Source organism: Phocoena phocoena, chromosome 14 (genome assembly GCF_963924675.1).
Source record: "Phocoena phocoena chromosome 14, mPhoPho1.1, whole genome shotgun sequence".
NCBI lineage: Eukaryota > Metazoa > Chordata > Mammalia > Artiodactyla > Phocoenidae > Phocoena > Phocoena phocoena.
Genome location: NC_089232.1, coordinates 67,133,415 through 67,147,518, shown reverse-complemented (window position 1 = coordinate 67,147,518; position 14,104 = coordinate 67,133,415). Strand labels below are relative to the sequence as shown.

Below are 14,104 nucleotides of genomic sequence, written 5' to 3'. Positions count from 1 at the left end.
CTGTGGTCCTGAGAGGTTATTAGCTGATCAAACAAATTGTACAGCCAGTCAGTGATGGAAACTGGCTTGGACTTAGGTAGTTGATTCCAGAGTCCACGAGCTTAATCACTGGGCCCTGTTGGGGTCTAGCACATCTCCTGGTCCCTAGAGAATGTGACCTTGTGTTAAGAATCATGACACCTTCAGTCTTCACATTACAGAGGTAACAGCTACACGAACCATTTGGTTAAGTGGCTCTGGAGGTACCTCACTGAATGCCATTGATGCCTTAGAGAAATTTATGTAAGTCAAAGTTTTGATGTTCTATAATATTTAAAATGTATTATAAGAGATTGACATTTTTAAAAAGGATTCTGTAGCAAGTCGCTGTTACCCTCCCCTGCTGTGCCTTGGAGATACTTTTTGGTTTTGTTTAAATCAAGGTCCTACTGCAAATAGTTCAGTGAAGCTGAGTATGGTGTTTAAGGTAAGATTCTCTGCAGATGGGACTTTACCACGTTGGTGGGTACTGTCTGCCTAGAAGTTGGCTCAAATGGCCCTCTCGTCCTCCTGCAAGAGAACAAGCAGCCCGACCATCAGGCTACTTTGCTCATCTGTGTGGGTTCATCTGGAAGTGCCCAGAGGTGGAAGGAGAAGGCAGAGAACTAGAGGAACAGTGAGACTTGCCTCGCACGGAGAGTTCTTCATCGGTGCAGGAAACGTAGCGCTGGTCACCGTAGCACTTTCAGAGGTGGGGGCATCGGTGGTGCTGAGCAACAGGGCGTGGCCTGGGCAGAGAGGAAAAGAGTCAAAGACGCACCATCCTCGCACACTGAAGGGCCTCGGGGGTGCAGGGTTAATGGGCCCTGCACCATGCTTCTCTAGCCTCAGGACATCTCTAAGGATACAGGTTTTCTGCGGCCTCTAATGGAGAAGACAGCCTGCTGACCACTGTCTACAAAACTTGGCTCATGCAAAGGTCTTCATTCCAAATGGCCTGCAATGTCCCAGCACCATACAACTGGGTTACTGCATCCTTGATCTCCCAAGGTCACCAGCTTTAGCTCCTAGCCCGGGAGCAGCCTGAAGTATGCTGGACTCCCCCAGGCCCACCCCTGCCCCCCGTATCCAGTCATGCCAGTGCTTTGCCCTCCAATGGTCTCTAAACCTTCACTGTCTTCTCCCCTCTCCGGAGCCCAGGTCATCCTGTGCCCCGTGCCCTGATCAGGAAGACTCATTTATTGTTTTCTAAGCACTGACCTGCCTGAAAACCTGGCAGAACATGAGCCCCAGCCCCACGTGGTGGTGGGAAGAAGCATTTGCCAACCTCCAGGAGTATTTTGTAGCTGGTAGGTGCTATGGAGATGGGGCCAGAGTGAGCTCACGCCTTTTTAGGGGCCTCAGAGAACCCCAAGTAGGAATTCAGTCCTTCATTTCTATCTTTCTCTCTTAGCAAAGTATTTATAGAGTTACTACCAAGTAACAAATTCAGGTGGGTCCAGAGCTGAGTAACTAGGCCAGGCCAGAAATCTTAGAAAGCACCCTGCCCATCCTTGAGGAGACATCAAGTGGCTGGGGTTATGTGACCCTGGAGAGAAAAGGCCTTTCGTGGTCGGTAGGTCATAATGGTTATCTTCAAATATCTGAAGGGCTGCCTCTGTGGGAGAGGGGTTCTGTGGGGTGCCAGGAGACAGAAATCAGGGCCAATGAGTAGAATTTACAGAGGGGTGGGGCTTGACGAAGAAAAGCGGTGTTTGATTCTGACCTGTTAAACAATGGAAAGGGCTACTTTTGGAGGCAGTGACAGCCTTGTCACTAGAGGTATTCAACAGAGCGGTGAGGAGGCCGGGAGGAGAAGCAGGCGCTCTTGGCCTCCACGTCTGGGGAGGGCCCTGCAGCGCTCCCCCGTGGTGCCATGACTCAGCCTCCGTTTTAAGGGGGCCCAAAGCCAGCTCACTAGATGCAGCCAGCTCCGGGGACCGAGGACAGGACTGCACGGGCTCTGAGATCCTCAGTGGTTGATCTGGACATTGTCTTCTCTCACATTTATCATTATTATGAATCCTTAAAGGAATCTGTAGGATGTATGATCGTTGCTTGGAAAGAGAGAAATTTTGGTACAAGGGACTCTAGCTCCACAAAGAGCAGGTAAATACAGGGGAGGGGAAGGGAGAGAGACCCCCCTGCCCGCCATCCTGCAGAGAAGTGGGCCCCAGGGCCTGCTCAGGCCTAGCCGTTGTGTACAGACCTAGGATAGGCCCATGGCTGGGTGGTCTGGCCTCTCCAGTAGCCCAGCTCTTGGAGATATGCTGGCCTCACAGACCTCCTCTGATCCCGAGGTCAGTTCCTCCGGGCGTGGAGTCAGCCCAGCCCAGCATGGGTGGCATCTCTTGGGTGTGTGGAGGCCCTCTGCCCCTCTGGCAGTCAAGCAGGGACTCTAATGGGGGGAGGGTGGGAGTTGCCAGCTGCAGCTGGATGCGGGGTTGGGGGGGTATGACTGAGGAAGGCGGGCCGCAGGCAATGGTCTAGATATGGGGCAAGGTTCCCAGGGCACAGTTCTGGGGCAAATGACGCAACGGCCTACCTGAGCCTTAGCCTCCCCAGTCATAAAGAGGGCTACAGCTTTCCTTATCTCTCAAGGATTTCTGTTCCTGATGCATAATAGGTTTCAACAAACACTTGTTAAATGAATGGATTATTATTATTGTTGCTTTTATTCTTATCTTTCAGCTAATCCTTGATCAAAGTTCTCATTTTAAGGATCAAAAGGTGACATTAGCCTTGGCTTGACTCAATCATTCTAATGCTCAAGAGAGTGTGAAGAGGGAATTGTGTAAGTGTACCCCAGGGCAGGTCCTTGGGGGAGGTCCAGTGCCTCTGGGGTGGTGCCCCAAGTCTATCGTCTGGCCAGGTGGGCACCAGGGGAAGGGAAGAGAGGGTGGTACCTTGGTGGTCCTGGAACCGGGCATCCTTTAAGGTCCTGACTTGCCACTGGGGCGTGTGGGGTGACAGTGAGCTTTGGGTCCAGCCACAGAATCCATCCTCGAAGTTGCAGTAAAAACCAGCAGGGAGTTTACCTTCAGGGAGAGCACAGGGGTACAGTCATTTCCAGGACTGCTAAAGGCAAAATATGCCAACAGCAAGTAAAGTTAGCCAGGCATGACCATGCTCGTTAATGACAGCTCCCCAGCCAGACCCTCAATGTCTAATCATGCTCATTGTGAAGAGAAGCCCAATCCCTAACTTGTACGTGTGCTGGTTTATACTTTTCTGATCTTCAGAAAATAATAATATGGGGTATTGCTAACCCAGTTTTATATATGAGAAAGAAGAGGCTCAGAGATGTTAAGCAACCTGACCAAGGTCACACAGCCGACAGGTAACCCAGCTGGGATTTGAACCCAGCTCTTCTGCTTTTAAATTCTGTGCTCTTTATACAGATCCACCACGAACATGATCCTAGAAAAGCCAGTGTATAACTCACTGAATGCATTTCTAATGGCACAATGATAAGAGTATGGTGGTGGCAGTGGTAGTGTTGGCTGGGGGTTGGTTGGTTTGGTTCCCTCAAATCACCCCTGCGTGCAGAGACACATGTTGCTCAAAACTATCTATTTGGTCCCCTTTATTTCCCAACCCCTTGCAGTTAAGTGAAGGCACATGGCTAGTTCTGGCCAATGACATGTGAGTGGAAGTGTTGTGTGCATCTCCTGTGGATTGAGGCTGTGAAAAGGCCTGGTGTAATTTTCACACTCTCTTCTGCTAAAGCAGCCAAGGAGAGTTCTCGTTCCTGGGGGTGCTGTTGCATGATGGTGGCACTTCTGCCAGCAGGAGAGATCCCAAGGAGTAGAGGCCCCTCCCACCCCAACCCTTAGTGGACAGGTACCGTAAATGTTATGTTAAGCCACGGAAGTCTGGGGATGGTTTATTACTGCCGCATAACCTAGCCTATCCTGACTAAGCAATCCCAGTCCCTGGGGCCTCTTTATATCATCTGTTGGCTCAGCATAAAGGGCCCTGTTAACGCTTTTCTCTACATCAGCCCGACCTCGGGTCCCATTATAGAGGTCACAGTCAGTTCTATACACCATATATTTCCCCACTGCCCACAGAAGGAGGAGGACAGGAGAGGGGTAGAGAGAGCTCCCTTGCTCCGGTTTACTTGGAGAATGGCTGCAGGGAAGGCTCTCAGCCCCGAGGAGCTAGTGGGCCATTCCAGGCGGCTACCCGGATAGTACCCAACTGCCCCGGCCAGGCCTGTCTCCACACAGCAGCTCTCGAGCCGGACCCACCCACCGCTCTCAGTGTCCTTCCTCTGTCTCAGCCTTCTTGGCAGCAGCAGGCTGACAAAGACGGCCCTACCGCTTCCTGGCTGCGACAGCACCTTAGTGAATTATTACTCATTTCTCCCTGATTCTCTGTGCATTTCACACAGAGGCAGAATTATAAATTAAAACAGGCTGTCACTGACTTTGAGCATCTCTTCCCATTTATACCCCCCTGAAGAAATCATCCCCCCTGCAAGCACTGCATGTTCCCCTGATTAAAAATCCAAAAACTAAGGAGATCTTTCTATTTTATTTTTTATGCCCCCCTCAAGGGATCTCACATTCACTTCTTTAGCAAAAACTAACTGGTAGCTGGAAGTGACCTTCCACAAAGCGTCCTTCACACATGTGCTTTAAACTGAACACTGTGATGGAAGATTCTAGCAGGCAACGGGCCCCTGGTAGAAGGAAGAGGCAGGGCTGAGCTGGGTCCTGCACAGTGTATCATTCCCTCCTTACCCTTTTAGGAGGTAGAGGCAGAGAACTTAGCCTGACTTATGGGTGTTGGTACCTCATCAGAACCGGACACCTGGGCTCTGGTCCTGGCCTCACTGCTTTCCGCTCTGTGACCTCAGGTAAGTCACTTCCTTCCTCAGAGCCTCGGCTCCCTCATCTATACAGTGGGGTAAGATTATTGTATGTTTTGCAGAGCTGTTTTGAGGACAAAGTAAGGGAGAGAGTGTGGAAACATTCTGTAAACAGAGTTGAGCAAACATAGAGCGGCGGTGGCATTATTAATGATCATTCATACCCGGGACAGGGAAACGTATCAGCAGGGGAGAGGCTGAAACTGCCAACACTGCCCTAGAGGGCAGAGGCAGGTCCCTCAGCTGCCTCTCCGGAAATGCCTATGCCTCCCGCTGGGACAGGAATGAGGAAAGTCACCGGCACTCTCCACCTTCTGGAGGCCCGTCCTTGTCCCAGCTTGACAAAGCGTCCAGGGTGAGCTGGGAGTGGAAGCCCCTTTCTTTTTGGCTGACTGAATAAAAGGAGACGAGGCAGGCAAAACTAGTTAGGTCAACGGGCAATTTACGTGCCAATTAAAACCTTGAAGGGTGGGCAGGAGTGCCGAGAGGATTTCCAGCACTGCAAGCACATCAGGGCATGTGCTGAGCAAGACCAGTCCTGAGGACGATGGTGGGGTGGGTACCAGCACCGAGCCCTCGGCAGATCAGGCCGGGTTGGGGAAATCGCTGAGAAGTCCACTGCTGAGCAGCGTTGGCGCCCAGTGTCGCGTCTAAGGTGTCACCCCCTTTGATCACCTGCTCAGTGCTTGGCACATTGTAGGACCTAAATACTTATTTGCGGAATGACATGGGAGTGGGTTCAGTCTCCTAACCCTTTGCCACTCAAAATGTGGTCCAGGGACCAGTCACATCTGCATCACCTGTGAGACCGTTAGACCTGCAGAATCTCAGGTCTCTCCTCCCTACCTCCCGACCTACTGAATCAGAATCTGCATTTTTAATGCTCTCCAGGTGACTCCTTTGCACCTTAATGTCTGAGAAGCGCTGCTCTAACCCACCCCCTTCTTGGGCTGCAGCCAGTTATTTTGTTGGCTGGATGGCCAAATCGGCTGTGTGTGGGTCAATCAATCCCAGAACATTTGGCACTTATGACGCCTGATTCCACTCTAAGAGACACAAATTGATAGATTCATAGAGATGTGACCTTAGCAGCAGCTGCCAGGAGCTGCCAAGTATAAACTCCAGGCCAAATGACACTACTTCTTTTCCTTCCTGTGTGACAACGCTGTTAACAATTTTTTTTTTTTTTTTTTTTGCGGTATGCGGGCCTCTCACTGCTGTTGCCTCTCCCGTTGTGGAGCACAGGCTCCGGACGCGCAGGCTCAGCGGCCATGGCTCACGGGCCCAGCCGCTCCGCGGCGTGTGGAGTCTTCCCGGACCGGGGCACGAACCCGTGTCCCCTGCGTTGGCAGGTGGACTCTCAACCGCTGCGCCACCAGGGAAGCCCCGCTGTTAACATTTTTGATAAATATGTGTTATACATTTCCTTGAAAATATAGAGTCATGGGAAAAGTGCTAGAAGAAATACATCAAAATATTATGGTTATCTCTGAATGTCTGAGAGGGAGGCTTATGGGCAATAATTGTTTGCTCCTGTGTACTTTTTTGATTTTCCAAATGTTTTACAACCAACATGTTTTACTTTACAATAAAGAAATAAACTTAAAAAATAAACCTGTTTTTACCAGATAGGAAGCGTATGCCCACCAAACCGAAGAGATTATTGAGTATGTGGAGGGGGACTGAGCTGCCTGCAATACTGAGAGAGTCAATGACCCATCCAAGGGATGAAGCGGGGCCACCTGATCCTTTTCTGGGGCACTGCGTGCCATCGAGGCCATTGCTCAGGACACACAGGGAACCTTGAAGACACCCTTCAGTGGGTTACAGCATCCTGGAATGTAAACATGGATCGGCAATGTTTAATTAGAAAGAGAAGGTGTGCCGTGTATGGTGTGTGGGCTTGGAGGACGGGGTGTGAACGGATCGGATGGAGAAGGGCAAGGGCAGTACCACCTCCATTTCAGGTCCCCTACTTATCCCAGCCAGAAATGTCCCACAAGGTTGCGTCTGATAATCTGAATGAAGCTCTAGTGTGTGCATGTAATTCCTTCTAGAGAAAATGTGGGGAGCTGAGGCTGGGAGTTGACAGGATACAACCTAAGTTTCCCCTCCAAATTCTAGCCGTGGCAGTTTTTGGTTGAAAACTCTCGCTCAAGATTACTGACCCTCATGGGGGTTCCTTAGAAGACCTGGACATCCCCAACAGGCTTAAAGTGACCACTGCTCAGAGAAGATGTTCTAACAGGTTCCAGACCACCTGGGAAGGACCATGTGAGGCCAAGAGCATTGTCCTTAATGCATCATGGGCATCAGCACGTCAGCGGGCATCATGTCCCTGGACCTTCCCTGCCTTTTCCTCGTCCCTTCATCCTGGGTAGATATGTAGTGAAGGCTGTGCTAGAAACTGCTGGAAACTCACGAAACAAGTGAAACTGGCTTGCAGTGATTAAGAGCATGGGCTTTGGAATCAGACTGGGTCTGAATCACTGCTCAGCCACTGGCCAACAGTCTGCTCATGGACTAATCTGGTTCCTCATCTGTAAGACGGGCATAATAGCATCACATAGGATTGCTGTGAGGGTGAAATAAGTTAACGCATGAAGAGTGTTTGGAGCAGCTCCTGGAATATAGAATAAACTCAATAATCTTAGCTGTTACTATTATTATTGTTGTTGCTATTTTCATGGGGATGGTTTCCAGAATCAACATCAGCCAGTGTGGTAGGGAAAACAGCAAAAATGCCAGAGAGAGTGGGGTGCCCAAAAAGGAAAAGGATACTTACTGAGTACTGCCAAGATCAGAGTGGCCAAAAGATTGGAATAATCCTCCTTCTAATTGAACTCCCCTTCCCTTCTAGCAACCGATTTCTGTAGCAAAGAGCTCCATGGGGGTGTTCTTCAGGGCGGAGTGGTCATTCTGACAGCTGGTAAGAACAGCTTTTCAAGTGTGGCTGAAAAGCCTTCTGGGCTCCAGGCGCCTGCCTTCCTTACTGGGACCAGGCTGCCCTCAAGCTTGGAGTTGGCTCTGAAAACACATTAATGGCAAGTCCCGAAACGGTGGGAAAGTGCCCTAAGTCCACAATAATGGGCTGGATCCTGCAGGTTCCAAGCTCTAATCATGGCTCTGTTCCTGACATGCTGTGTGACCCTGAACAAATCAATTACCTTCTCTGTGCTTTCATTTCCCCAGTTGTAAATCAGGACATGGACTCCCTGACCTGTGTCTCAGCTGGGAAGTGGGTATCAAAAACTTTAAAAAGGCCAAAGCAAAGTCACACAGCTCAGAGGCACTGCTGGAAATAATACAGAGACAAATAACTAGAGAGACACACAGGTCCCTGTCCAGGGCAACATGGGCAGGCCTAGCTTCCTCCTGGTCCATGTGTGTAGTGAGAGCTCTGAGAGGAAGCCAGGAGCAGAACAGTGTGGAATAAGCAAAGGGCTTTACCTGCAACTCTTTACTGAGCTTTATCTGAACAACCACTATTCCATGATTATTGGAAAACTTCATTGGAAAGTTTTGTATAAAAAGGACGATTTTCAAATTGAAAAATGGATTTCTTTATAGTTTCATTTAAAAGGGAATAAATAAAACCTTTCTTTCCCTAAGGGAAGATCTGTCCTCCAAATGACCTGGGGGACACTGTTACCTTCTTAAAAGCTATTTGGCAGGTCACAGCATCTTGGGGCTGGTGTATCTGAGGGGAGGGGCATTTGTTAGGTGTCCGAGCTCCATAGCACCCCAGGCTGCTGCATCCTTTCCCAACCACAACACCTTTGTTTCACTCCCTGCCCCTGTGTTGGGTTTACAGCACTACAAGGACAGATGCCGTGTTACTTGTCCCTGCTCCAGGATCTAGTTTACTTTTTAGCTCATTATATGTGTGTGCTAGAAGTGTCCATGGTTTCCCTGGAAAAAACTTCTAGAGTGTTTACTCCTTGCCAGGGAGCAGCTGAGAACACTGTCTTCAAGTGGAGGGAGCACTGTGCTGGGAGTCTAACTCTGCCCCTAACTACCAGTGTGACCTCAGCAACCGGCTTCCTCTAGGGAACCCAGGTTTCCCAACCCATTTATTCATTTTGATCAACAAAGAGTCAATGAGCACCTATGCTGTGCCAGAAATCGTTTGAGATTTTGGTATGGGGAAGAGTACCAGGCCCACTCTGTCCACAGTGAGGGAAAGAGACATGGAAGCCACCTCCATGAAATGTGATGGATGCGCACCCACTAGGATAGCTAACATAAAAAGGCAGATAGGGCTTCCCTGGTGGCACAGTGGTTGGGAGTCCGCTTGCCGATGCAGGGGACACGGGTTCGCGCCCCGGTCCGGGAAGATCCCACATGATCCCCGGGAAAAGCCCTCTCACGGCTGGGCCCGTGAGCCATGGCCGCTGAGCCTGCACGTCCGGAGCCTGTGCTCCGCGACGGGAGAGGCCACAACAGTGAGAGGCCCACGTACCACAAAAAAAAAAAAAAAAAAAAGGCAGATAAAGAGTAAGTTTTGCTGAGGATATGGAGAAATGGGAATCCTTACACAATACTGGTGGGACTGTCAGATGGTATAGCCATTCTAGAAAGCAGCTTGGAAGTTCCTCCAAATGTTAAATATAGAGTCACCATCCGACCCAGCAATTCTACTCCTAGGTAGGAAATTTCATTTCCAAGAGAAATGAAAACATCTGTCTACACAAAAACTCATACATGAATGCTCACAGCAGCATTTTCCATAATAGCCAAAAAGTGGAAACAACCCAAATGCCCATCCACTGATGAATGGATAAACAAAATGTGGTACAGCCATACAATGAAATATTTTTTGGCGATAAAAAGGAATGAAGTACTGATATATTCTACAGCACGGATGGGGCTCAAAAACATTGTGCTAAGTGAAAGAAGTTAATCATAAAAGACCTCATATTATATGATTCCATTTACATGAAATGCCCATCTGTAGAAACAGTAAGTAGATGAGTGGTTACTTAGGGCTAGGCAGTGGGTGAGGGGGTCGGTGGGGGGGAGGGATTGGAGGTACATGAGGAGAGATTGCGAGGGGTTTCTTTTTGGAGTGATAAAAATGTTCGAAAATTAGATTGTGGTGATGGTTGCTCAGTTGTGACTACACTAAATCGTACACTTTAAATGAGTGAATTGTATGGTATGTAAATTATATCTTTAAAAAGCTGTTAAAAAGTAATGAATGTTACGGTGTATGGATTCCAGGGGGCGGGTTCCAGAGGGAGAAGAACCAACTATACTTGTGGGAAATGGTCAGAAGAGGCTTCCCAGAAGGATTGACTCTTGAGGAGAATCTTGAAGGAGCAGATATGACTTTAGATGGGAAAGGGCATTCTGGGGAAGGGATAGGACACAAACAAAGCCAGGGAGGTGTGAGGGAGCTGAGAGGTGGTTTGATATGGCTGGAGCTGGGGTACATGGAAGGTTGCGGGGAGGAGGGAGGCAGGTGGGTGATGAAAGAAAGGCTTAAAATGTGACGGAGGTCCTGGTGTAGAGGGCTTCTCATGTCACGTTAGAGATGGGCTTTAGTCTGCACTTTTTCTCTATACATGAGGCTGTTGAGAGCAAAACTTATAAGATCTTGCTTGGTTCTTAATTATATGCTGTTTCTAAACCATGGGTCTTAGCCCTGTCTTTTGAAGACTGTGTAGCTTTTGAAAGTTGCCACCAGAAGGACACAAGTGGCCCTGGTCATAAGGGAGGTCATTCAAGCCTCTGATGGTGGGGGAAGGAGGGCATGTGGGCATGGGTGGGGCAGGGTGGGCGAAGAAGCCCCATCTACTCACTGCACAGCTGGCCCTCATCTTCTCCCTGGGCACAGTCGCGGTGGAAGTCGCAGGCCTGCCCGAGCTGGAGGACTGTTCCGTTCCAGCAAGTGAAGGAACTCTGCAAGGCCATCTTGGAGCCCGGGGATGTTCCTGGAGAGCACACAGAGACACATGACACTGGTCAGCTTGGGTGGCCCCGTGGGAAGGCTGCGGGGAGAGCATCCCTCCCACGCCGTTCACATCTCAAGGTCTGAGACTACCCCATTTTAATCTGGCCGAAACCAGGGTCAACACCAGGAGGCTAAGAGGAAGTCAAAGCCCTAACCCCCCGGCCCCCTGGCTGTGATGTGAGTAGTAGAGTGGCCCGAGGTTTGAGCCATGTTCCCCAACACTTTGGGGTCCTCCAACCCACGGCTTTAGTGTGCCAGGTGGACAGCTACAGGTGGAGTCTCATCTGCACACAGACAGCTTTCCCCTGAAGGTCAAATTTGGGGTACCAACAGGCATATCTGGTCCAGTATATCGTCCCCATGCTCTTGACCCCAGATTCCACCACTGGAGTGACTAAAACACACAGCACTTCCTGTTTTGAAATGAAAAGAACGCCGTCGTAAGAGCAGGGCTCTGGGCCCTGGATTGGCTCCTCCATGAATGGCTGTGTGATGCTGACCCTGTTCCTTCTCTTTCTGGCCCCCTGTCTCCCCATCTACAAAAGGAGGGGTTTGATGGTATTTCCAAGGTCTTGTCCAATTCTGAAATTCTTAGATAAGTCATATTATCCAGTGGAGGAAGGGAGAGGGGGCAGTTTATAGCAAACATATTAGCAGGTATTTGCTTTTGTATCAAGAATGATGAGTTATGATAATTTATTAACCTGGGACCTCAGAGAGCCAAGCTTCAGCTGGCCTGGCCCAGCCTGCCTACTGAATGGGTCCCTTGCCTGGGGACCGCCTAGCAAGGGCCTGGCTGGTGTTTCTGACTGTGCCTCCTGATACCCAGCCTCGGTTGGTATGGGATGGGGGAGGCTCTAGCCCCTGTGGAGATGAGAGGGCAGGGCCCACCTGGGTTGACCTCCTATCCCCACCCCCCAGGTCTGGCTGCCTTGCTCTCTGTCCTATTTCCTAGCTCTATCCCGATGGTAGCTAGTGCCTCAACAGTCCTCCCACCCCCATACTACCTACCTCAATGCTCAGCTGGGTGGTGGAGAGGATGAACCAGGACCCTCACCTGGCCAAGCCCCACAGCTTCTCTGGGCCTCACATGAGGGGCGGGCTTCTTTAACCCTGGCTGTGAAATTAGACTCTTCTTTACTAAATTTGATTTTAATAAAACCTTACAGCTGATTGTGATGTGGGACTCTCCAGGTTAGATCTTTAAAATTCCATGATTTTCTGGTTCCCAACAGCACTGAAACTAACATCAAGTCCAGCCTCTTTACTTCTAGAATCTCTCTGTATACCTCAGCCCATCTGGTTCTGTAAAGAAGCCAGGCAAGTCTTAATAGTGTCCATTTCCTAAGTGGGGAAATGGAGTCAGAGTGGTTAAGTGACTTGCCTAAGGTCACACAGCTGATAAGTGGGATTTAGACCCAGCTTGTCAGACTGCAAAGCTGGCCTCTCCATTTCATGGAAGGGGGTGTTGGAGGTGGCCCTGGGCCCTCATTCACAGGCTAGTCCAGATAAGGCTCAATTTGTCAGCTGATGGCGGATGGCTACCTGGCATTGTCAGACCAGCCTCCAGCCTGGCTGGATGTTCTCAGTAGTTCCTGGGCATGGGAAACACAGGCCCTTCTTCCTTCAGGGAATCACATGCAAACCCTTTAACCTGTTCTTAAAGGTCCTTTGTGATGTGGGCCCAAATTTCCTTTCCTGTCTCACCTCTCTCTGTCTCTCCCCATGAACGCTGTGCTCTAGATGCATCTGGCATTGGTTCGTTGCAACCTGGCACTAGAACACACGTGTATGCTCCCATCTTCTCCACTAAGCTGCTTGAGTCTCTGTGTGTTCCCAGCCCTAGCCAGTGCCTGGCCCCTGGGAGGCACAAAAACCCTGCACATTAGGTTATGCTTCTGTGGCTGGCTGAATAATGCTGTGTCCCCCCACCCTGCCCCAATACCCATATCCTAATCCCCCAAACCTGTGAATATGTTACTTTATGTGGTGAAAGAGACTACTGGTGAGATCAAGACAAGGATCACGAGGTGGGAGATTATCCTGCTTATCCAGGCGGGCCCAATATAATCACAGGGTTCTGACAGGAGGGTGACAAGAAGGTCAAAGTACGAAGTAGACCTGGTGATAGCAGCAAGAGTTTGGAGTAATGTGAGGAAGACGTCAGTGTATTTAGGATAATAAGAAAAATTCTCCTTCACTTTTGCTTGGTGATTTCTAGTTTCCAAAGTATTTTTTCTTATGCCTTGTACATGATCACGAAATACAGTTAGGACCTTATGGCCCTCATTCCCAGCCCAACCGAAGAAAACATGAGCCACAGAAAACGCCTGTAAAGCCTTCCTCAACTTGGAAACAAATGTAAGCTGTGTCCTGTTTTATTCACACCTTATGATTAGGCCTTGTTTCTCATCGTGTGTTTTCACGAACACATGCAGGTTTCATATACCAATTACTTGTCATTCCCCAAAGAGCTTTTACTTTTACAGTTTCTTTTACTTTCCTTCACTTGAAAAATATATGCCTATTGTTTAAAGTTCAAAACCAGGGTAAAAATCAACAAAACAATGCCCAGAATCCCACTATCCAGAAGCCGTCATTTTTTACATCTCGGTAGATTTCTCTTTCGTTTTTTTTTGACCTGTGCTTTAAAGGTGTGTATAGTTGTTTCATATATGTATGTTGCTTAAATTAATTAAAATTATATCACAAGCTTTTCCAAGGGCTTACAAAGTCCTCATAAGAATACTTTTTAATGGCTATAACACTACGTGATATGTACCATAATTTATTTCAACATCAGTCAATGACTGGATTGTTAGATTGTTTATAATAACACTTTGAAGAGTATCTTTGAGCATAAACTTTCACCCGCTTTTCAGATTATTTTCATAGGACAGATTCCCAGAAGTGGAATTACTGAATCAAAGGGTATAAACATTTTAAAGACCCTTGACACATATTGCCAAATTGCTTTCTAGAAATTAATCCAATTTACACTCTCACCAGCTGTGTTCATGCATGCATGTTCCTCTTACTACATCCTGGCCAACCCTGAATATTATCATTATTTTTAACTAAAAGTATCTCCCTGCTGTTTTCTTTGTATTTCTTTGATTGCGAGGGTGAATATTTTTTTGCACGTGTTATTAGCTTTATTTTACTCTGATTTTTAGGGAATTGCCCATTTCCTTTTGCCAATTTATCTGTTAGGGTATTCATGTTTTCCTATTGAATTGTACGACATTATTAAT

General features: G+C 48.6%; 1 protein-coding gene across 1 annotated transcript in view; it reads right to left on the bottom strand.

Annotated features, from left to right (window-relative positions):
* ALK (ALK receptor tyrosine kinase) overlaps positions 1-14,104 on the bottom strand; it is a 746,244-nt gene that overhangs the window by 120,221 nt on the left and 611,919 nt on the right. Inside the window, exons 7-9 of the mRNA XM_065890834.1 lie at positions 10,699-10,830; positions 2,925-3,056; positions 667-767 (exon numbers count right to left, since the gene is read on the bottom strand). Of these exons, the coding sequence (XP_065746906.1) occupies positions 667-767; positions 2,925-3,056; positions 10,699-10,830 (365 nt within the window). The remainder of the gene's footprint in view (positions 1-666; positions 768-2,924; positions 3,057-10,698; positions 10,831-14,104) is intronic.